The sequence below is a fragment of the Hyperoodon ampullatus genome (assembly GCF_949752795.1).
Source record: "Hyperoodon ampullatus genome assembly, chromosome: 15".
In the NCBI taxonomy this organism is placed as follows: Eukaryota; Metazoa; Chordata; class Mammalia; order Artiodactyla; family Ziphiidae; genus Hyperoodon; species Hyperoodon ampullatus.
The window spans coordinates 35817884-35843556 of NC_136928.1; the positions used below are offsets into that span (position 1 = coordinate 35817884).

The window sequence follows — 25673 nt, forward strand, 5'->3', positions numbered from 1 at the left end:
TTTTTATATTCTCTTCCCATATAGGACATTAGAGAGTATTGAGTAGGGTTCCCTGTGCTCTACAGTAGGGTCCTTATTGGTTATCTATTTTTTTTTTTTTTTTTGCGGTATGTGGGCCTCTCATTGTTGTGGCCTCTCCCGTTGCAAAGCACAGGCTCCGGACGCGCAGGCTCAGCAGCCATGGCTCACGGGCCCAGCCGCTCCGCGGCATGTGGGATCTTCCCAGACCGGGGCACGAACCCGTGTCCCCTGCATCGGCAGGCAGACTCTCAACCACTGCGCCACCAGGGAAGCCCGGTTATCTATTTTATATATAGTATTATGTATATGTCATTCTCAATCTCCCAATTTATCCCTGCCCCCCTTTTCACTCCTGGTAATCATAAGTTTGTTTTCTATATCTGTGAATCTATTTCTGTTTTCTAAATAAGTTCATTTGTACCATTTTCTTTTAGATTCCACATATAAGTCATATTGTATGATATTTGTCTTTGTCTGACTTACTTCACTCAGTATGATAATCTCTAGGTCTATCCATGTTGCTGCAAATGGCATTATTTTGTTCTATTTATTTATTTATTTATTTGGCCGCATTGGGTCTTTGTTGCTGCGCGCAGGCTTTCTCTAGTTGTGGCGAGTGGGGGGCTACTCTTCGTTGCGGTGCACAGGCTTCTCATTGCAGTGGCTTCTCTTGTTGCAGAGCATGGGCTCTAGGCACACAGGCTTCAGTAGTTGAAGCATGTGGGCTCAGTAATTGTGGCTCGTGGGCTCTAGAGCGCAGGCTCAGTAGTTGTGGTGCACAGGCTTAGTTGCTCCACGGCATGTGGGATCTTTGCAGACCAGGGATTGAACCCAGGTCCCCTGCATTGGCAGGCAGATTCTCAACCACTGAGCCACCAGGGAAGTCCTATTTTGTTCCTTTTTATGGCTGAGTAATATTCTATTGTATATATATACCACACCTTCTTTATCCATTCCTCTGCCAATAGGCATTTAAGTTGCTTCCATGTCTTGGTTATTGTAAACAGTGCTGCAGTGAACATTGGGGTGCATGTATCTTTTCAAATTATGGTTTTCTCTGGATACATGCCCAGGAGTGGGATTGCTGGGTCATATGGTAGTTCCATTTTAAGGAACCTCCATACTTCTCTCCATAATGGTTGTACCAATTTACATTCCCACCAGCAGGGTAGGAGGGTTCTGTTTTCTCCACACTCTCTGCTGCATTTACTGTTTTTAGATTTTTTGATGATGGCCATTCTGACTAGTATGAGGCGGTATCTCATTATAGTTTTGAGTTGCAATTTTCTAATAATTTGTGACATTGAGCATCTTTTCATCCGCATTTTGCCATCTGTATGTCTTCTTTGGAGAAATGTCTATTTAGATCTTCCGCCCAGTTTTTGATTGGGTTGTTTTTTTTATATTGAGCTGCATGAGCTATTTGTATATTTTGGAGATTAATCCCTTGTTAGTCGCTTTGTTTGCAAATATTTTCTCCCATTCTGTGGGTTGTCTTTTTGTTTTGTTGATGGTTTCCTTCACTGTGCAAAAGCTTTTAAGTTTAATTAGGTCCCATTTGTTCAGTTTTGTTTTTATTTTCATTGCTCTAGGAGGTGGATTCAAAAACTTGTTGCTGCGATTTATGTCAGAGCATGTTCTGCCTACATTTTCCTCTAAGAGTGTTAGAGTGACCAGCCTTACATTTAGGTCTTTGATCCATTTTGAGTTTATTTTTGTGTATGGTGATAGAGAATGTTCTAATTTCATTCTTTTACATGTAGCTGTCCAGTTTTCCCAGCACCATTTATTGAAAAGACTGTCTTTCTTCACTTGTGTAGTCTTGCGTCCTTTGTCATAGGTTAGTTGACCATAGGTTTGTGGGTTTATCTCTGAGCTTTCTATCCTGTTCCATTGATCTATATTTCTGTTTTTGTGCCAGTATCATACTTTTCTGATGACTGTAGCTTTGTAGGATATCCTGATGTCAAGGAACCAAGATTACTTTGGCTATTCAGGTCTTTTGTGTAGCCATACAAATTTTAAGATTTTTTGTTCTAGTTCTGTGAAAAATGCCATTGGTAATTTGATAGGGATTACATTGAATCTGTAGATTGCCTTGGGTAGTACTGTCACTTTGACAATATTGATTCTTCTAATCCAAGAACATGGTATATCTCTCCATCTGTTTGTGTCATCTTTCATTTCTTTCATCAGCACCTTGTAGTTTTCTGAGTACAGGTCTTTTGCCTCCATAGGTAGGTTTATTACTAAGTATTTTATTCTTTTTGATGTGATGGTAAATGGGATTGTCTCCTTAATTTATCTTTCTGATCTTTTGTTGTTAGCATATAGGAATGCAAGAGATTTCTGTGTATTAATCTTGTATCCTGCGACTGTACTAAATTCATTGATGAGCTCTGGTAGTTTTCTGGTAGCATCTTTAGAATTTTCCTTTTTGTTTTAACTTTGTATTTTATATTGGAGTATCGCTGACTGATAATATTATGATCAGGTGTACAGCAAAGTGATTCAGTTATATATATACATGTATCTGTTCTTTTTCAAATTCTGTACAAGAGTAATGCTTATCCTCTCTTTATAATTTGAAAATATGTCCCTACTATCTTCTACATCCCATTCTTTGACTACTGTCCAGAGTAGTTCTGCCTCCCCCACCCCCATTTTTGCTCTTTGCTCAGGGATTCTTACTCTAGTTTCAATCAAGGGACTTTGTTGGTTATTTTTTGGTTGAGAGTGTGGTACCCTTGGAAATCTCCTTTCTTTAGAGCCCTATGTTGTACTTTAACATATATTTTCTAAGCAATCTATAGTTGGGAGCGCCCTTTGATATTTTTGGTTGTCCATACTGCCAGATGCCAATGCCAATTCTTTCATTTTATCATAATGTTAATCATTACTCACCTAGAAAGAAGAGTACCTTCTAACCTGTCCACCTTAATTTCATTTTTTCCAATTTCAATTAATCATATATATGGTTGCCAAATTGACAGTGGACATATTAGACATGCTCTGTGGTTGTCACTGCCTTGACAGGGGCATGGTCTGCTCCCTAGTTGCTGGAGTAGAGGCCCCCAGATCTGTTTCTTGCCTGTGTTCTGACCTGTGGTGTGAGGTAGGTGGGATTGGAGCACTCCCACTGGGAGAGAAGCCACTGAGTATTCCTCCTCTGGAGCTGCTCACCTGGGTGTGCTCTGTTGTGTCACCTTTTACCCGTTGTGCAAGCTCTCAGATTACATGGTTGTTGGCACTGCTCTTGGCCGCACCTTAACTGTGGGTATGCCGGCAACTGGCCCTGTTGTCTCTCAGTTGTTGTTTTCACCAGGGCACCAGCATAGATCCACTGTTCTTGGTTTTTTTTTAATACTTCTTGAATTTTTTTCTTTTTCAATTCACTCAGCCTCAACCCCACTCTACCTATACTGCTATTCGAGCAATTTATACAGTCTTTTAGTGGTTACTATTTGAAATCTGACTATGCATAGTTACCAAAATCAAACAATTATCATCTTCAACAGTACAAAAAGCAAAGACCTTAGCACTTGATTTACATGATATATGTAATTAGTATTTTCTGATCTTAAAAATACCAGACGATTTGTGTATGTGAATGTATGTCTGTGTGTATTTACCTGTATATTAACCAAATCTTTTTTTCTGAAGCCATTCCTTCTTCTCAAACCTTCCTTCTGGGATCGTTATGTTCCTTTTTCCTGAGTTATGTTCCCTAGAAGTACCTTTATTGAAGATCTGTTGAATGCTTTCAGTTTTTGTACATCTGGAAGTGTCTTTATTTTTCTCTAATTGTTGAAAGTTCCACTGTCATATTATATAAGAGTAATGCTTATTTTCTCTCTATAATTTGAAAGTATGTCCCTAATGTCCTCTACATCCCATTGTTGCCATTGAGAGGTCTGATGTCAGTCTGTTTGTATCAGTAGTTCCTTTGTAGGTGATCTGTCTTCTCTCTGGCAGTTAATATCTTTTTATTTTTGGAGTTCTGCATTTCCATTACAGATGTCCATAATTATAGATTCTTTTCAATTTATCCTGCTTGATATATATTGTCCCTCTTGTGTTTATTGATTCATATCATATATCAGCTTTGGAAAATTCTCAGCCTTTAACTTAATTACCTGATTAGACATGTTAGACTTTTCCATGTTCTCTGTATTGCTAATCTCTCTTTATATTTTTTTCTCATTTCTCTGTACATTTTCTATAATTCCTTACTTATGCCTCTTTTACTTCACTAATTCTTTCTTTGTGACAAATTATTTAACTCCAGTTCAGGTTTTCATTTCCAAAAGTTCTATTTTATTTCTTAAAAAATCTACCTGGTAATTTTTTTTATTATATCCTGTTGTATGCTTATTTTCATGGTTCCATAATTATTTCTTTTAAAATCTTATGCTGAATTATTTTATATTCTAACTTTAATAATTCAATGATCTGACATCCCTGGAGAAGTAAATCTGTTGTTTATTTTCTAATTTTCCATCACAGTAGCTTGTTTTCTTTTGTATTCAGCGATCTTTCATTGTGAACTCATACTTGTTTTATTTTAATTTATGGCAATCCTGATGGCTTCTATCAAAAGTGCTTTAATCCAGACATAAGTTTTCTTTTTATTTTTTCTACCAAAGTTAGGAGCACTAATAACCTGGGATCATTTTAGCCCATGTCTTAATCAAAAGTCTCAGGCTTAGCCCCTTTACCTTGAGACTTGTTCAGGGCTCAGTCTACTGAGGGTGATGGCCCAGAGTAGTTCTGCCTTTTTTCCCCCCATTTTTGCTCTCTGCTCACGGATCCTTACTGTAGTTTCAATCAAGGGACTTCAGTTAGTTGGTTATTTTTTTTACTGAGAGTGTGGTACCCTTGGAAATTTCCCTTTTTTCAGAGTCCTGTGTTGTACTTTAACATATATTTTATAAGCAATCTAGTTGGGGAGCGCTCTTTGATATTTTTGGTTGAACATACTGCCAGATGCCAATGCCAACTCTTTCATTTTATCATAATGTTAATCATTACCTCTCACCTAGAATGAAGAGTACCTCCTGACCTGTCCACCTTAATTTCATATTTACCAATTTCAATTAATCATATATATGGTTGCCAAATTTATGTATCAGTGGACATATTAGACATGTTAAATTTGAGTTTCCTGGAAATAAAGAGTTTGGAGCTCAGGAAATAAATGGATTCTAGAGATTTATGGGTCATTGATATAATTATCAATGCCATAGGAGTGGGTAAGGTTACTGGGGAAAACTTCATGGAGTAGACAGAGAAAAATTAACTTAAAAAGGAGACTAAGAAGATGAATTCTAAGAATTGAGAAAACAAAGAATGAATCTCCAAATGCAAGAAAGAGAGGGTTTCAAGGAGGGGAAGTTAATAGGGTCAGATATGGCCAAAAGGGCACACAGGATAAGAACTTATCTTTAAGTCTGGATAATTTACTACTGTTAATTTACTACATCTGGCAACAAATGCAAGATAGCAGTGAATGTATGGAAGAGTAGTGCAACTTGCTGATCCTCTGTCTTCTTCCTCATTACATCCCACTTCCACTGTATATATAATGAATCCTTCAGCTTTCTGGAACAAAAATAAACACAATTTTCTTCTGATCTCCCATAGTTGAAAGGGATTCAAGCAAATACTGGAGATACTAGTAAGTAGAGCCAGGGAGGAGATGGGATAACAGTAATCAAACACAGCATGGAAATTGTGAAGTGTTTCAGGTTCTGGACCTACCAGCTCATATGGAATAATAAAAAGCCTCGTGTGTTTGAATTTTAATTATATTAGCTATTTCACTAATAAATGTATGTACTCTGTCAATAATAATTAATATTCTACATTTCTGACACGTTTTATTTGGAATCTCCTATATTTTTTTAAAATAAATTTATTATTTATTTATTTATTTTTGGCTGCATTAGGTCTTCATTGTTGCATGAGGGCTTTTCTCTAGTTTTGGCACGCAGGGGCTACTCTTCATTGCAGTGCGCAGGCTTCTCATTGTGGTGGCTTTTCTTGTTGTGGTGCATCATTATATTTTATACCATCTTATTTCACAGTATAAAACAGAGAACAGAGAACAACTTGGTTATTTATCTTCTTGTTTCTTGAGTCAGAAAGACTGACAGTTATATGTAAGTCTCAACATTTAGACAAAATAAAGATGAACTTTCATTCCAAAATCCTGTGCAAATTGTATGTTCGTGACATGCTTTTCTCTCAGGATTTTAAAATTTCTACAGAGGCAATTAATTTAAACTGAAGTTTGTTCTCATGTATTTTAGCCTAAAATTAAACTTTCACAAAGAAAATTCTCAGTTTTACCTCAAGGAAAGATAGGATAAAAGAGTAGAAAAGTAGTATCTTAAAAAAATACTTATCCGAAAAAGAGGGGATATTTGTATATGGATGGCTGATTCACTTTGCTGTACATACAGCAGAAACTGACACGGCAGTGTAAAGCAACTATACTCCAAGAAAAAAAAATCTTAGAAACCATTTATTATTTTCATTTACAACAGAGGAGAACATATTTTTTCAAACTCACAAATATGAGAGTTTTGTAATAATGCAACATTTGACTTCTCAACTTTTACCTAAGAAACATAAAAGTATAATTATATGATTTATTAATTGCTCTTATCCTGCTATATTCTCCATATCCCCATACTTTTCTCTTATATAACAAAACACAACAAAGTAAAATATAATGAGAAACATTATTTCCTAAGCTATTATTTCTCTACATTCAGCAGCACCTAATCTGGTTAGGTTTATCTTTGAAAGTTGCACTGAACACCTCCACAGGGCTGTGTGCCTCAGCTTCTCCTAAGTACAGTAAGAGTTCACATAGGGAAGATCCCAGCAGGCAAAGTCCCTCCTGTTTGAGAATATTTTTCTTATCAGAACAAAAACAGTAACACATAAGTAAATTAAACAAACTGCTCTCTCCTCTTCTGTAGTTTTGTTCACAACATATAACATTTCTTTTCTACCTTTTAGGTACCAGAGATTTGAAAAGGCATTTCTGTTAGCTGTTGACATTGGTTCTCGTGACCTGTTTATGGTGAGTCATTCCCAGAGATGATTTTGTGCCTTCAGTTCTAAGGCTGAGTAAGTTGTCAGCTTTTGTGACCATTAAAAAGGATTAGTGTCATTTGTGCCTTCAACACATGGTGGGAAAGCATTATTCCATCCTGGCTTGCAGCTCTGCCTTCATGAAACTGGTCAATAGCCATCTAGTCTCCTTTGACTTGTTGACATTTTCCTTGCCAGACCCAAAGGATTTTTTAAGTTTTCTAAGAATTTATAATTCTTGAACGTTTCTCCTCATGTACGTTGATGTGAGGGGATGACACATTTGTATCTAACAAGCTTAAATGTCTTTCTAATCCATTCTCTAAAGAAGTACAGCTTCAGAAATCAGGACCTAGGGCAAAACATGTCCCCTAGATCTTGAATGTGCTCAGTTTGTCTCTTAGATTTTAGTGAGAAGTAACATATTATGAATGTTCTCACTTGTATTTTTAAAGTATCCACAGTGCAAAGTGGATCCAAGAGGATATAAATTCAAATATGCTTTAGTCCTCCATTTATTAGCTACAGAACAGTAAAATCAACCAGTTTCTTACAGATCTTTGTGCTCTGTATCAGGTTCTTATTTTATAAGATCTTTCACCACAGTGTCCAGTGAGATCAGATAAACAAAGGTGGGGTTCCTGGTTTTCCAGCATATTCTGCTCCACAGAGATTTCACTGTTGTCAATGAAACAGTGAAGCAAAAGCTTCTTGAAAACAACAAAAACTTCTGGAAGGCTCTTTTACCTGAATCTTCTGCACAAATGAAGACATTTTGTAGTTGAAATTAAGCTTTGATGCTTTAGATGTTAATATGGGTTCATGACTTCGGAATGAATTTGTTATTTAAATTCTAATTTTGCATCATTCAGTTAAATTGTGCTTTCATTGATCATGAAAAAAATCTAATTACTTCACATGTATGAGCCTTTTGTTGGTCATCTGTATTTTGTTAGGTCAAATTGATCAGGCATATTAGTATATTAAGGGAACATTTTATTATTTTCACCAAAGTCTATGCATGCAGACATCACAGTGTCAGAAATTTAATTACAACACTCTTTAGATTTTCTGACCCCAATGACTTTCACTCTTTATCTCCACCTTCTCACCTCTGACACTACTCACAAGTAAAGGTAGATTTTCTTCATATTTCTTTATTTTTTTTATGTCTGTAATCCCAGTCTTTTTTCTAGCGAAGATAAGGACTGAAGAGATGAGTATTTAAATATTTAGTGTCTGGTAAACTTTCTTTCTCAATGTATTATTATATTGCTCTGTGATTTTTGCTGCTTTGGCTATTAATTAATACATAATCATCAAAGCCATCTTATAAATTTTTTTCAAATCATATCTGTTTCAGTATTTAGTCTCAGTTAGGCAGTAACAATATAAAGAAAGTCTCCATGTTAGTTTAAATCCAAATAGGCTTTCTGCTGATAGGCTAACCCTAACCCTAACCCTAACCCATAAGGATTTTTACTAGTAAAGGGTAAAAACCTAAAATAAGGGAGTGAGAGAAATAATTTTACTTTCCTTTTTATTTGTAAAAGTGAACAATCAAAATGCTACATCCTTATTCTTCCTATGTAACTTTGCTTATTTATAGCCCAAGATCTGCCTTAAGGAAGCATTAAGAGCCTTAAGAGAGCATTAAGGCCTTAAACAAAGCTCCATTTAAGCTCATGATTCTACTATATACATTTGAAGCTCCATATTGAAATTGTCTAAAGAATTTATCATGTTTTCTAATAGATCAAATATTACTATTTAAATTATCATCTAGCCTAAATACTGATAAATATTACCTCTTTGAATTTAAAAGTTTTTAAAATAAACAGGATTATTCCTACATGTAAATTATCTTCTCCCGCCAAGATATCTCTTCCTTAAAGAATAAAAATATGACCACATTGAATGCAAAGGGGTCACCAAAAAAGTATAATGGTTAACCTGAGAATATTCTTTTTGCATTAGCATCTATCAGAGATAGAAGGATAAAAGACATATAGCATGATATCAATAGGCCTTGAATATTAAAAAGTCAGTATGTGGGTACTGGACCTGAGGAAGAAGGCCAGAAAGGACCTCTTTGTCTGCTTTAAACTATAGCCTAAGTGAACATCTTCTAAATTAGGGTCAGCAAACTATGGCCTGCCAGCCAAATCTAGCCCCAAAATGGCTTTTTACAGTTTTAAATCGCTGAAAAAAATCAAAAGAAAAATAGTATCAAAACACTTTAAAATATATGATATTAAAAATACATGATAGTGAAATTCAAATTTCAGTGTCCATAAGTGAAGACAGCCAAACTGACTTATGTAATGTGTATGACTGCTTTACTCTATGATGGCAGAGTTGAGTGGTTGCAAGAGACTATATAGCTTGTAAAGCCTAAAATATTTCTATCTGGTGTTTTACAAAAAAAGTTTGCAGACCCCTTGTCAAAAAAATCATAATTTATAAATTCACTCCTCTATTTAAGACCCTTTAGCAGCTTCTCGTCACCTTTGGGATAAATTCTAACTCCTTAATATGGCATCTAAGGCCCCTCCACTCTCACCTCTCTGCTTTCCAGCTACATCAGCTTTCTTTCAGTTCTGGGAAATGCACTCTACTCCTTATTACATCCAGACCATGTTAAGGAGTTTGGGTTTATCCTTACCCCAAATCAGCAAGGTGTAATGGGAAGGTGTAATGGTAGATACATGGAATTTGGGCCATAAGTTCTCTTCAAGATCAGTAACTTTTGAGTTTTTTAAAATGTATATAAATGACGATAATAATATAGTACCAACCCAAGGGTTGGGTTTTTAATTTAATAAAAGCATCTTTGAATTCTATAGTGCTTTATAATTTTTTTTATTATTATTATTATTTTTTTGTGGTACGTGGGCCTCTCCCGTTGTGGAGCACAGGCCTCAGACGCGCAGGCCCAGCGGCCATAGCCCACGGGCCCAGCCTCTCCACGGCATGTGGGATCCTCCCGGACTGGGGCATGAACCCGTGTCCCCTGCATCGGCAGGCAGACTCTCAACCACTGCGCCACCAGGGAAGCTCCAGTGCTTTATAATTTTTAAGTTTCACACAGATGATTTCATGTAATCCCATAATAACCCTTTGTTTCCCTTCACTCCTATATTGCCCCTCCCTCTTTCCCTCTCCCCAGTGGTAACCACTAGTTTGTTCTCTATAAGTCTGCTTCTTTTTTATTATATTCACTAGTTTGTTGTATTTTTTAGATTGCACATATAAGTGATATCATACAGTATTTGTCTTTCTCTGACTTACTTCACTTAGCATAATGCCCTCCGAGTCCATCCATATTGCTGCAAATGGCAAAGTTTCATTCTTATTTATGGCTGAGTAGTATTCCAATTTATATATATATAAGACATCTTCTTTATCCATTCAACTGTTGATGGAAACTTAGGTTGCTTCCATACCTTGGCAATTATAAATAATGCTGCTATGAACATTAAGGTGCATGTATCTTCTTTGACTTAGTGGTTTTGGGTTTTTTTCTGATATATATCCAGGAGTGGAATTGCTGGTAGTTCTATTTTAAGTTTTTTGAGGAAACCCCATACTGTTTTTCACAGTGGCTGTACCAATTTACATTCTCAACAACAGTGTATGATGGTTCCCTTTTCTCCACATCCTCACCAACATTTGTTGTGGTCTTTTTGATGAAAGCCATTCTGATGGGTGTGAGGTGTTATTTCATTGTTGTTTTGATTTGCGTTTCCCTGATGATTAGTGATGTTGAGCATCTTTTCATGTGCCTGTTGGCCAACTGCACGTCCTCTTTGAAAAAACTGGATATTCAGTTCTGCCCATTTTGTAATCAGGTTGTTTGTTTTTTTGATGTTGAGTTGTATGAGCTTTTAATATATTATGAATATTGAATATTAACCCCTTATTGGTCACATCATTTGCAAATATTTTCTCCCATTTAGTAGGTTGTCTTTTCACTTTTGTGGATGGTTTCGTTTGCTGTGCAAAAGCTTTTAAGTTTAATTAGGTCTCACTTGTTTATTTTTGCTTTTGTTTCCTTTCCTTTTAGGAGATGGATCCAAAAAAATATTGCCATGATTTACGTCAAAGAGTGTTCTGCCTGTTTTCCTCTAGGAGTTTTATAGTATCTGGTCTCACATTTATGTCTTTAATCCATTTTGAGATTGTTTTTGAGTCTTAGTGGAGATACTGTATTGGAAGTACTTTGTAAGCTAGGAAGTACTAAACAGATATTATGTGTCATTACTATTAAGAGAGAGCAACAGTTGCATTACATGCCAATTGCAAGAAATAATGAAGACCTGAAACAGGGCCTGAATTAAATGAATATAAAAGAGAAGATATTTTTTAAGCAAAATCAATATGATTCAGTAAGCCCTTAGATGAAAATGAAATATTTAGATTATGAGTAAATAATAATATAATAAAAAACAATACCATAAAATATAAAGAACAAAGTAAAAAAAAAAATCACTTAATTTTCTTATCCAGAAATGAACATCCTTTAAAATACCTCTATAAGTGTACACATGTACTAAACTTTTTATTTATAACTAGTTTTTTTCATTCATCAATGTTATAGTGACAGTTTTCCATAAAAATAAATATAGACCTATATCACTACTTTAATGGTTACATTGTATTCCATTTTATGGGTGGTACTGACATAAAAGCAGGTATATAGACCAGTGGAACAGAATAGAGAGCCTAGAAGTAAACCCATGAATATACTGTCGACTGCTCTTTGACAGGGGCACCAAGAACACACAATGGGGAGAGGGTAGTCTCTTCAGTAAATGGTGGTGGGAAAAATGGATATCTACATGCAAAAGAATGGAACTGGGCCCACTCACAAAAATTACCTTATATCACTCACAAAAATTAACTCAAAATGGGTTAAAGACTTACATGTAATACCTGAAAGCACAAAACTCCTAGAAGAAAACATTGAGAAAAAGCCACTTGACATTGGTCTTGGCAGTAATTTCTTGGATAAGACACCAAAAGCAAAGGCAAAAAAAGCTAAAATAAGTAGGACTACATCAAACCAAAAAGCTTCTGCCCAGCAAAGGAAACAAGCAAGAAAAAGAAAAGGCAGTCTATGGAATGGGAGAAAATAGTTGCAAATCATATATCTGATCTGGAGTAAATATCCAAAATACGTAATGAACTCATACAACTCAATACCAAAATTCAAATAATGCAATTTAAAAATGTGCAAAGGACCTGAAGAGATATTTTTCCAAAGAAGACGTACAAATGGCCAACAGGTACAGCAGTCGTCAGGGAAATGCAAATCAAAACCACAGTGAGCTATCACCTCACACCTGTTAGGATGGCTTTTTTCAAAAAAGACATAAGATTAAAAAATGTTGGCAAGGATGTGGAGAAAAGGGGACCCTTGTACTGTTGGTGGGACTGTAAATTGATACAGCCATTATGGAAAACAATATGGAAGTTCCTCAAATTAAAAATAGAACTACCATATGATCCGGTATTCCCACTTCTGGGTACATATCCAGAGGTAACAAAATCAATATCTTGAAGAGATATATGTACTCCCATGTCCACTGCAGCATTACTCACAAGAGCCAAAATCTGGAAGCAAGTTATGTGTCCACTGACATGAGTGGATGAAGAAAATGTAACATACAGAAAGATATATATATATATACATACATATACACACACACATACACTATAGAATGTTGTTCAGCCAAAATATGAAGGAAATCTTGCCATTTTCTATAACATGACTGAGCCTGGAGAGCATTATGCTAAGTGAAATAAGCCAGATAGAGAAAGACAAATACTGTGTGGTATCAGTTATATCTGGAATCTTAAAAAGAAAAAAGCTGATTTCATAGAAATAAAGAGCAGAAGGGTAGTTGCTAGGGGCTGGTTAGTGCTCTTTGTGTACTGTTTTTAAAATCTTTTATTATCCCAAGGTCTTGAAAATATTCTCTTTTTAATCTTCTAAAAGTTTTATTATTTTAATGTTAACATTCAAACCTATGATCCACCTAGGTATGGCTCAAAATTAATTTCTATCATACACACACACACACACACACACACACACACACACACATATCCAGTTGACCTATGACTGTTTATTAACAAGACTGTCCTTTGCTTAGTGCTTTACATGGCCACCTTTGTCATAAATCAGGTTCCCATATATACATTTAGGTCTGTATCCCTGTACCAAGACCAGTCTTAATTATTGTCCTTTTTAAGTATTTATATCCAGTAGCATAAGTCTTCCAACTTTGTTTAAATGTGTTGTTCTTATTCTAACTTCTTGCGATAGATGCTTAAATCATGGATTTTTTTAGGCTTTATTTTCCAATGTATGCATTCAAGGGGATAATTTCCATTCAAGCATAGCTTTGTGTTCTGACACTTTATGTCATATTTTTCATTATTCAGCTCAAAATATTTCTAACATTCCTGTTGTGAATTCTTCTTTGCCCATGATTTCTTTAAATTTCAACTAATTTCAAACAACACACACACACACACACACCCCTTAACCTACTGTATTATGTCAACCCTTTGAAATTTGTTGAAACTTTTTTATGGCTCATTATATGGTCAATAGTGAAGTTTCCATGTTCATTGAGAAGAATATGTACTCTGCAGTTTACAGTTGTTGGGTACAGTATTCTATATAAAGTCAAGTTTGTTAGTCATGTTGTTCAGTTCTTCTATATCTTCACTGAGACTGATGTATTAAAATTTTCCACTGTGACTGTGGTTCTGTTTGCCTTTTTTGTTATTTTATTTGTTTTAAGGCTGTGTAGTTAGGTGCATGCCAGTTTAGAACTGTTATATTTTCTTGTTATATTGCACCTTTATCATTATAAAACATTCTTCTATTTTCTAGAAATGTTTGCCTTAAAACCTACTTCATATCTCAAAGTATACCTATACCAGCTTTATTTTGGTTTGTGTTTACTTATATCCTTCATATATCATAATCCATGTTTCCTTATATTTAAATTGTATCTCTTGTAAGCAATATAGAGTTGGATATTTGTAATCAACTCTCACAAGCTTTGTCTTTTAATTGGATTATTTAATTGAAATATAACATAAATAATAGTACAACTATTTCTTTTCTGTATGTCCGACTTATTCTTTGTCCTTTAACCATCCTTGGCCTTCTTAGTATTAACTATATTCCATTCTTCTCTTTCATTAGCTTATTTTTTTCCTCTTTTTCTCTTGACTAATGTCTTTTTGGTAGGCCTTTTCATTGTTGCTGTCGTTTGGGGGTCATTTACTCTTATCTCTTTCCTCTTTTTTTTTAAATTGAATTTTGGACATAAGATATTTAAAATTTAGTGATAATTTGAGGCTGTATATGATGTTAGTTATTTTCCTCCAGAAAGAATTTACTTTTGTTACTGGAAAATAATTAGGGTAAAGGTTAAACAACATTTTAATCTGTTCTGGAGTTGAGTTTATTTGAAGCTGAGTTTCAGTCTGAGAGGTGGTTTATTTCCACTTTATACTTATGTCAAGAATGTAGCCCTGGGCTTCCCTGGTGGCGCAGTGGTTGGGAGTCCGCCTGCCGATGCAGGGGATACGGGTTCGTGCCCCGGTCTGGGAGGATCCCACATGCCGCGGAGCGGCTGGGCCCGTGGGCCATGGCCGCTGGGCCTGCGCGTCCGGAGCCTGTGCTCTGCAGCGGGAGTGGCCACAACAGTGAGAGGCCCGCGTACTACAAAAAAAAAAAAAAAAGAATGTAGCCCTTCAGGAGTCCCAGCTGAAAGCTCTGTCTCAGCAATCTCTGAAGTATAACTTTGTACTTTTAGCCCGATACCTGAAACTCTACCTAAAGCTCTGTGCAGTTTCTCAACTTTTCAAACACTACTTCCTGCGCAGTTTCTCAGGCTCTTGGCCACCAATTACAAATTGGCAAATGCTTTGAAACCAAAAGCAGCACCAAATATCAGGCTTATACCTCTCTGGGCTTTGCTTCTGTCTAGGAACTTGGGTCTTTCAAATACTCACTGTCTTGGTAGGTCTCCAGTGTCTGCAAACAGAATTTTAGAAATTATTTTATCCAGCTGTTCTAGTCATTCTCAGTAAGAGTATTCTCTTTTATATCCTTATCTGGATAATTGGAGTCAGAAGTTCTGCAGTATATTTTTGGAAGGTGAGTGAAGTGTTAAACTTGGCACTAGCTGCTTTCCAATTCTGTATAACTCCCTGCAGTGTGCTATTATGTTTGAACTATTAATCACTAAGAGCCTTAAATGTGACAAATTCTACTTTTAAGCATAACATGTCATCAATTTTATGCCCCAAATGGATCAAATGAAATTTTATAAAATACTGCATACTAGGGTTTATCACTCAATTAAAGTAAAAGAACTAAAGAGAAGAACCTAATTTTTTCCTATTTTAACTCATTTTCAAGAAAATAAAAAAAAAAAAATTTACAGCTCTTCAAGTTGAAGAATTGTTTTAATCTTGTAGGATTAATAATGCAAGTCTTTCCTTTTGATAACAGTAGGAGATATTTGTGATTATGCCTGCTTAAATTTATAGTCTGTCTTGCTTGAGGGCATGCAAGTGCTTTATGATTATCAGGAACAAAATCATTACAGCTCAAAAAATTAAAGAAGTTAACTTTTCTTAATCATCTGCAAAGTGCCAGGCATTATGCCAGAGGCTTTGCATGTTATCTTATTTAATTTTCATAATAATCCTAACCAACAGAATTATTATACCTATTTTATAGTTGATAAAACTGATAAGGAAAACTGAAAATCGTGATTCAAACTCAGATGTGTTTGACTCTAAAATCCATGTCATTTCCAATATACCAAACTGCTTATATAAACAAAAGATTTGGAAGTTCTCCAAAAGTTAGCAATTTATGACTTGATGACTACCCATAACTAAGTCTAAGAAAGCTATTGTTTCCCTTTTATTCTTTATGAAAATGCACAAAGATTTCAGTAAGACTGCTTATTGTAGAATGACAATCTACATGACAATCTGATCTAGCTTGAACGATTTACAGAACCCCAGCTTATTGGGGAGATGATTCATCCAAATTAAGTGCTCTTAAAGTTTGTCTGTAGTAAAAGGGAAGCGTCTGTTGTGTGCAGTGAATATGAAAAGGATCACAAAAAAGTAGCACCAGTTGCCTATTTCCCTATTTTCTGATTCATGTCTCCAGGAAAGAACACTTTCACATGTTTAGGCATGATTTTCTTTCAGGTAGATGTGGTTTATGCTAGTCATCATATTGATAGATCTTCCAGCACCATGAATCTACTCTTTGAGAACCCATCTGCATCTTGGGAGACACAAAGAAGAGTTGTATCTTAGAGTGTCATGTGAACTGGACAGGTGTAACACTTTTTGTGTCCATCCCCAATCTCTTGTCCTTTAGAAAAGCATCAGCTTCTCATTGGCCCCTATAGTTCAACACTGTTTCTTACTAGAACCCAAACTAAGAGAAATAATGATATAATTAATATTGGCTCAACTGTTTTAAAATATTACTGGTGAGGTAAGGGAAGGGGGAATCTTCCACTTCCAGCCAATGGAGACATTGGTTTTCAGACTTGCCCTCCTACTGTGAAACTGGACAAAATATATGAGACAGCTGTATTTAGGCAGTGGACAATAAGGACAGCAGGACCATGATTCCTCAAAAAATGGAGATTACACAGATGAGCCCTGTATACAACTTCCAGAGCAGAGACCAGTGATGTCACTCAGCTGAAGAGCCAGAGATAAGAGTTCAGAATTCAGGGATGATGAGGGGTCTAGAATTTGTGGGGCAAGATATCAGAAAGGGAGAATCTGTGTGAAGAGTGGGGACCCAGAAGTCTTCATGGTGGTTGCCTTTGGGTCCTTGATGGGAGAGTAGGCTGCAAGTAGACGAGGCCTATCAAAGAGCCTCTGCTGTGACAATGAGAGTGAATGGAGAGGCTGCAGAGTGCTGAGACATGCTTTAATTCTGGTTCAGCCAAAGTGAAGCAACCTCACTGAGCATTTATATGAAACCTCAGAAATGCCACGCTTTAAGAATAAGGACCACATACTAAGACTATTTACAAAACTGAAATAGATCTGCCTTTAAATATCATAAAACCAACTTGACAGGATCAAAAGAATCTACCACATATTTAATGCCTTGCTAGTACAAAACTCAATATCCTTTAAAGAAAGACAATATAATCCAAACTCCCTGAAATGTGACATCCACAATGTCGAGCGTAAACAGTGTCGCACATTACTAGGTGTGTGAAGAAGCAGGGAAATGTGATGTATTATGAAGAGAAAAAGAAGCTAATAGTAACAGACCCTGAGATGACCCAGATGTTGAAATGAGCAGACAAGCACTTTGGAGCAGCTATTATAAGTATGTTCAAGGATTTTAAAAGAAAAGAAGAACATAATGACTGAATATATAGGGATTCTTAGCAGGGACATAGAAACTATTAAAAACCATGGGGGGAAGAATTCTAGAAATGAAAAATATGAAATCTGAAATCAAAAATTCTACTTAGAAAAATAATAGACACTGTATAATAAAGGATTAGTGACTTTGAGGATAGTTCAATAGAGATCATCCAATTTGAATAAAAGAAAGAAGAAAATTGCAAAAAATGAATAAGGACTAACATGTGAGACAAAGTCAAGTGCTCTAAAATACATGTAATTGGTGGAAAACATCAGTCTACAGATCCAAGAAGCTCAGTGAACTCCAGATAGAAGAAAGCTTTACCCAGGCACACAACATCTTGGCACAGCACATCCAGACTACTGAAACCAATGATGAAAAGTCTTTAAAATACCCAGAAAAAAAAATTACATAAAAGGATCAGCAACTAATAGGAATTATTGCTGACTTCTCATCAGAAGCAATGATACCAAAAGATAATGGAACAACATCTTTAATGTACTGAAAAAATCAAAACTCTCAACACAAAATTTTGTATCTAGTGAAAATTACCATAAAATGAGAATGAAATGAAGACACTTCTGAATAAATGAAAGCTGAGACAACTCAGCACAAACAGACCTGCACCATAAGAAAAATTAAAGGATATTCTTCAGGCAGAACAAATATGATGCCAAATGTGGATATACATAAAAGAATAAAGAGCTTTGGAAATGGTAAACGTGGATTAATAAGAAAAGTATTTTTTCCTCATGCCAAAATTTCTTTAAAAGATAACTGTTTAGAGGAAAAATACCAACAATGCATTGTGGTGTTTATAACATACATAGATATGAAATGAATGCCACTAACATCACGGGGGGTTGGGGTAAATGAAATTATACTGCTGTAACATTCGTACCTTTTACTGAAGTGGTATAATAATAATTCTAAGTAGACTGTGATAGATTAAGATTGCATATTGTAGTGCCAAGAGGATTTTCTTAAAAATTTAAATAGATATGCAACTTTAGAAAGTCAATAGAGGAAATTTAAAAATACATAAAAAATACTCAAACCAAAAGAGGGCAGTATAGGAGAACAAATAGAAAACAAATAAGCAAGATGGTATACTTAAACCCAAACATTGATAATTACATTAAATTCAAATTAACTGCACACTACAATTAAAAAGCAGAGATTGAATTTTTTTTTTTAGTCCAAGACTGTGGAACTGGATAAAAAGCAAGACCTAATTATATTCTGTGTATAAGAGAAACACTTCAGTTATTATGACACAATAAATTGAAATTAAAAAGATGTACCATGCAAACAGTAAGGTATCAGACAAATTAGACTTCAGGACAAAGGAAATATTACTAGACAAAGAAGGACACTTGTGATAATGAAAGTTCAGCAGAAAGACATAATTCTAAATGTTTATGTACAAAATAACTGAGTTTCAAATACGTGAAGCAAAAGCTGACAGCAAAAAAGAGAAATAGACAAATGTAGTAATTCACGAACAAGTAGTAAAAAAACCCATAAAGATTAGTGAACCTTTTAACCAACTTAACCCTGACAGTTTTTGAATCCACATTCAACAACTTTAGAATGCACATTCTTTTCAAATGTATGTGGAATATTCACTAAACATAGACTATCTGCTGGTCCATAAAATAAAGCACAATACACTTTAGTAGACTGAAATATGACACCAAAGGAATTAAATTACAAGTCAATAACATTCATATATCTACAGTTCCCAACTATTTGCATATTAAACAGTGCTTCTCTGAAAGTCTCATGGATCAAAGAAATCACAAGAGAAACTTGGAAATATTTTTAATTGAATTTTAATGAACATATCAAAATGTATGGGATGATTACACAGGCATACCTCATTATATTGCACCTCCACTTTATTGTGCTTTACAGATACTGCATTTTTTACAAATTAAAAGTTTGTTGCAACCCTACCTCAGGCAAGTCTATCACACACACCATTTTTCCAACAGCATTTGCTCATTTCATGGCTTTGTGTCACATTTTGGTAATTCTTGCAATGTTTCAAACTTTTTCATTATTATTATATTTGTTATGGTGATATGTGAACAGTAATCTTTGATGTTACTACCACAGCTCACTGAAGACTCAGATGATGGTTAGCATTGTTTTTTAGCAGTAAAGCATTTTAAAATTAAGGTGTGTACAATGTTTTTTAAGACATAATGCTACTGCACACTCAATAGACTACAGTATGGTGTAAACATAAATTTTATATGCAGTAGGAAACCAAAACATTCTTGTGACTTGCTTTATTGTAATATTCACTTTATTGCAGTGGTCTGGAACTGAACCCACAGTATCTCCAGAGTATACCTGTAATCCATTATATAAAATGAGGCACCCTAAGTCCATACTGATACAAGTAAGTACATAAATAAAGAAAGCTATTTAATAAATATAAAAGGAATGACAAAATGAAAAAATCACAATTTGGCAAACATCATAGTAATAGTTGAATAAGGCAACAGTCATTAATGAATGCTGTAACTGTGAGAGAAAGTTTCATGAGCTACAGGATATTATTTACATAGTCTCAAAATATCTCCCCACAAAATATGTATTATTTACAAAAGGAAAAAGAGTTACTTTACAGTGAAGAAGGCTGGTAGACACCATGTTAATCAAATGATCAAAATGGAGCAAATAAAAATAATTTGCTACCTTATATATTGTTATAAGAACCCAACAGCCCTTCTGTGGCTTTCCTGCCAAAAAAAGTGCAAAATCTGGATCTAATCATGAGGAAATACCAATTGAACCCAAATTAAGGGACATTCTAATAACTAGCCTATACTCTTCAAAAATTCCAAGTTCACATCAGTGAAAAGACTGAAGAACTATTTTATACTAAATAAGGAGACTAAAGGCACATACCAACTAAATCTATCAAGAAACGGATCTGTGTGCTGTGAATTGTTACTGGAACAATTGGTGAAATTTCAGTGATTAAGTGGGAGTAATGTTATCAATGTTAATTTCATGATTTGATTGTGGTTATGTAGGAGAGTATCCAAATTTATAGGAAATAAACACTAATGTATTCAAGAGTGTGTTGGCAACTTACTCTCCAATAATTCAGAAAAAAAAAGATATTTGTACTGTACTTGAAACTTTTCTAAACTGAGAATATTTTAAATTTTCACCATTGTCACAGCTCTAGACTATTGTTTCTCTAAGTAGAAGCTGTGTGGTTTTGAAGCCTATTTCTGTGGGTCACAGAAATACTTTTAATTCTGTGTCTTTGGGACCTTATTCTGCTTTTCAAAATTCAAGTGACCTCTCCAACTTAATTATTACTGTGGCATAAAAGATAGTCATTTACTACCCAAGATTGCTGCTCTGGCCCCATATGGATGGCATGAGGATGACTTTGCCTTCTGAACTTTCTCATGTTGACATCCCTAATTACCTTGGCCATTGGAACAGGACCAGTTGGAATGTCAAGTGTGTGCTATTTGATAATGCTATAAAAAGACCTATAGCTGCTGCTCTCCAGCCATCTGTGCCTTCCCTTGGCATGATACTATTGGGTAGTTTGTCTTCCGTTGGCATTATTTCTATAGCGAGGCTTACATCTGCCACTCCTAGGCACTTACTTGGTGATCAAGTTGACATAAAATAGCTTCTTTGGCACTGTTTTTATTTAGAAGAGTTTTATACCTGTAAACTTCTGGAGCAAGAATTGACATTTACTATATACATTATAATTGTAATTATATACAATATTATGAATATAGAATTTTCTGGCCTCTATTGACTCAAACCTATCTTGGATTTCCAAGTTCAAATTTTCCCAGTCAGAAGTCTCTACTCTGAAGAATTAATCTATAAATGAAATGTACCTCTTCTGTTTTAAGACACTGGATTGAGTGTATACATCAACTTTTCCCTCCTGTGCCACATCTCTATAAATGATGGAACATACGTGTGTGTATGTGTGTGTGTGTGTGGTTAAAATTTATAACTGGAATTCAAATCAAGAATACATAAGAGACCAGAAGCTGTGAGGAATCCACTGAAAACTGTAAAACACGCAAAATAATATTGAAAAAAGAAAGCAGAAACCTAAATGTCCAGATAAGATGGCTCCCAAAGTTGAAAGAAGCACCAAAAGTTCTCCATGCCCTGGGAAAGGGGATACTAGGAATCAGAAAAATGTTCCTGGGAAAGCAAGGGTGAATAATAAGGTTGTAGCAAGGTGGGTGAGTGGAGAAGTCAAAGTAAGTAAATACTGATAAATCCCAGGTATTGTTAGAAAAATAAGCTGATGTGAGTATGTTAAGAATTTAAGAATATTCACCAGAAAAATAGGAAGGGTGATTTTATGAACTGAATTGTGTCCCCCTCTCTTTCCAAATTGATATGTTGAAGCTGTAACCCCTAATGTGACTGTATTTGGAAGTGAGGCCTTTAAAGATACAGTTAAGGTTAAGTGAGGTCGTGGAGGTGGAGCCCTAATCCAGCATGACTGGTGTATTTATAAGAAGAGGAAGAGACAACAGGGATGCATGTGCACAGAGGCAAATCCAGCAAGAAGGTGGTCACCTGCAAGCCAATGAGAGAGGCCTCAGGAGAAACCAAACCTGTCAGCAGCTTCGTCTTGAACTTCCAGCCTCCTGAACTGTGAGAAAATAGTATTTCTCTTGTTTAATGTGCCCAGCCTTTGGTATTTTCTTATGGCAGCCCTAACAGACCAATACAAATGGTGTAACTTTAGAATCAGTAAATAAAAACGCAAAAAAGAAGACTTGATAAATTATTACAGAACAAATAGGAAATAATCAAAAGGAAATAAATAAGGGTATGGCAAATAGAAAGTGAAAAATAAGCTGGCAAGAATGTGTAAGCATCAGTAATTATAATGTCAATGAACTAAATTCACCTACTGAAAATCAGAGACCACAAAATTGGATTTTTAAATATCCAGGTATGTGTTGCATATATAAAACACTCCAAACCCAAAATAACATGGTTCAAATGGAAATATATATATAAATAAATGCTTCTAAAACCAACTGTCAGAAGAAAGTATCTGAAGACAAAAGTATTAAAAGGGAAAAAGAAGGTGAGGTACTTTTAAAGCATGTGCTCAAATTCTTTGATACTCCTCTTTTCAAAAGGTGGTGCCTTATCCTCTCATCCCCTTGAATGTGATCTGGACGTGGTAACTCACTTCAGCTGTGAAGTATGACTTCTGAAACTAGGTAATAAAATGTGTTGTGGCTTCCTTTTTGCCCCTTTCTTTCTGATCACTTGCTCTGGGGGAAGCTAGTTGCCATGTCATGGGGACATTCAAGCAGCCCTATGGAGAGGCCTATGCAGTGAGATACAGATGCGTCTTATGAATAGCCGGTAAGGAACTGCATTTGCCAGCCATGTGAATGAGCCATCTAGAAGCAGGGCCTTCATACACAAACTTTCAGATGACTGTCCCTCTGGCCAACATCTTGACTGCAACCTAATGAGAGACCCTGAGTCCGAATCGCCCAGTTAAGTCTTCTTGGATTCCTGACCCTCAGAAATTATGGTATAATTGATGTTTATTGTTTTAAGCTACTAACTTTGGGGGTAATTTGTTGTGCAGCAATTGATAACTAATACAGAGAGATCCTTTATAATAATATAGTTGATAATTATAGAAGTAATCCAGCAAGTAGAGATAGCACTATTCATTTAACTACAGAGCTCCAAAATATATTCTTAAAAAAAAAAACCTTCAAGGAAAAGTTGAAAAATCCACAAAGTGCAGGATGTTAGCACACCCTTCTCTGAAAACCATACAAGGAGAAGGAAAAAAACAGTAAGGATATTAAGGATTTTAATAACATAATTAGAAAACTTGACCTAATGAAGATATGTTTAATAAACAGAATGCATATTATTAATAAAATATCAAAGTCATTTTAAATAATCATATCTAAGCCACCAAGGAAATATCAACATATTCCAAATATTTCTACCACAGAAATCATATTCAGTGACTTCTGTGCAGTAAAAGTAAAAATTAACTACAAAAAGATCACCCCAGGACTTCCCTGGTGGCGCAGTGGTTAAGAATCCACCTGCCAGTGCAGGGGACATGGGTTGGAGGCCTGGTCCGGGAAGATCCCACGTGCCACAGAGCAACTAAGCCCGTGCGCCACAACTACTGGGCCTGCACTCTAGAGCCCACAAGTCACAGCTACTGAGCGCACACACCTAGAGCCCATGCTCCATGAGCCCATGCTCCACAACAAGAGAAGCCACTGCAATGAGAAGCCTGTGCCCCACAACAAAGAGTAGCCCCTGTTCACCACAACTAGAGAAGGCCCGTGCACAGCAGTGAAGACCCAATGCAGCCAAAAATAAATAAATAAATAACTTTTTAAAAAAAATCACCCTCGTAAAAAATAACATTATGTGCCCCCAAATTTAACAACATACTTATTAATAACTCTTCTGCTAAAGGTGATTTCAAAGTGGAAATTATAAACTTGTAACAATGACAATGAAAATATTATATATCAAGGTCTGTGGCTTGCAGCCAAAGCAGTAATACTCAGAAGAAATTTCATAGCCTTAAATTCATTATTTTTTAAAAAAGATTGAAAATAAATGACCTGTGCTTTCATATCAAGAGGACAAAGACAAATAAATCCAAAGAATGTAGAGAAATTAAATGAAGATAAAGGAAGAAATTAAATTAAAGTAGAATTTCTCAATAAAATCAAAGCCATTTTCTAGTAAAGACCTGTAAGATAGTAGTTCAGAAAAATATCAAGGCATAGAAAAAGAAGACAAACACACACACACAAATTAGGATTGAAAAGGACATAATTACAGCAAAGGAAATTTGTTTTTAAAGAGGAGGATACTATTAATTTTGTTTTGAATTTATTCATTTTTATCATGGATAAAAAATGGAATAAAATAATGAATTGCCATATACCAATCACCTAACTTCAACAAGTACCTATACATGACCAAACAGTTTTCATTTATATTTCTAACCACCCTACATTCCATTTTGGATTATTTTGAAGCAACATATTATTTTACTTTAAATGCTTCATTATGTATCTCTGAAAGAGGGTTTTTTTTTAAAGAAACATCATCACAATACTATTATCAAATCTGAAGAAATTCCTCTTAGCTTCTTACATATTTTATTTATTTATTGGCTGCATCAGGTCTTAGGTGCAGCACGCGGGATCTTTTGTTGCGGTACACAGGCTTCTCTCTAGTTGTGGCACGCAGGCTCAGTAGTTGTGGCTTACGGGCTCCAGAGCGAGTGGTCTCTGTAGTTGTGGTGTGCGAGTTCCAGAGTGTGTCGGCTCTCTCGTTGCGGCACGCAGGCTCTCTAGTTGTGGCATGCAGGCTTAGTTGCCCCGTGGCATGTGGGATCCTAGTTCCCCAACCAGGGATGGAACCGGCATCCCCTGCATTGCAGGGCGGATTCTTAACCACTGGACCACCAGGGAAGTCCCTCCCCTTAGTTTCTTAATATCATCAAATCCAATTGATGTTCAGATTTCTCTGTTATCTCCAGAAATATTTATTTTTAAAAAATCTAAAAGGTAGTTGTATCTCAGGATCAACCAGGTCCAACATTACATTTGGTTGATGTGTCTCAGTGGTTAAAGTCTATTTTTTTTCTTTTTTGTATTTATTTAAAATTTCTTTTATTTATTTATTTATTTATTTCCTTTGGCTGTGTTGGGTCTTTGTTGCTGCGTGTGGGCTTTTTCCAGTTGCAGTGAGCTGGGGCTACTCTTCGTTGTAGTGCGCGGGTTTCTCGTTGTGGTGGCTTCTCTTGTTGCGGAGCACGGGCTCTAGGCCCGCAGGCTTCAGTAGTTGTGGCACATGGGCTTAGTTGCTCTGCAGCATGTGGGATCTTCCCGGACCAGGGATTGAACCCATGTACCCTGCACTAGAAAGCAGATTCTTAACCACTGCGCCACCAGTGAAGTCCCTCAGTGGTTTATTTTAATCTGAGTTCCGGCTTCCTCTCTTTTCCCCACTTGTTTTGCAGTTTTGCTGTTGAATAAACTGAACCATTTGCCCTATA

The 25673-nt window shown here is 35.7% G+C and overlaps 1 protein-coding gene across 1 annotated transcript in view; it reads left to right on the top strand.

The window, feature by feature from the left end:
- WDPCP (WD repeat containing planar cell polarity effector) overlaps positions 1–25673 on the top strand; it is a gene marked incomplete at both ends in the record, with an annotated part of 270224 nt that overhangs the window by 134753 nt on the left and 109798 nt on the right. Inside the window, one exon of the mRNA XM_079720396.1 lies at positions 7051–7114. Coding sequence (XP_079576522.1) covers positions 7051–7114 — 64 coding nt within the window. The remainder of the gene's footprint in view (positions 1–7050; positions 7115–25673) is intronic.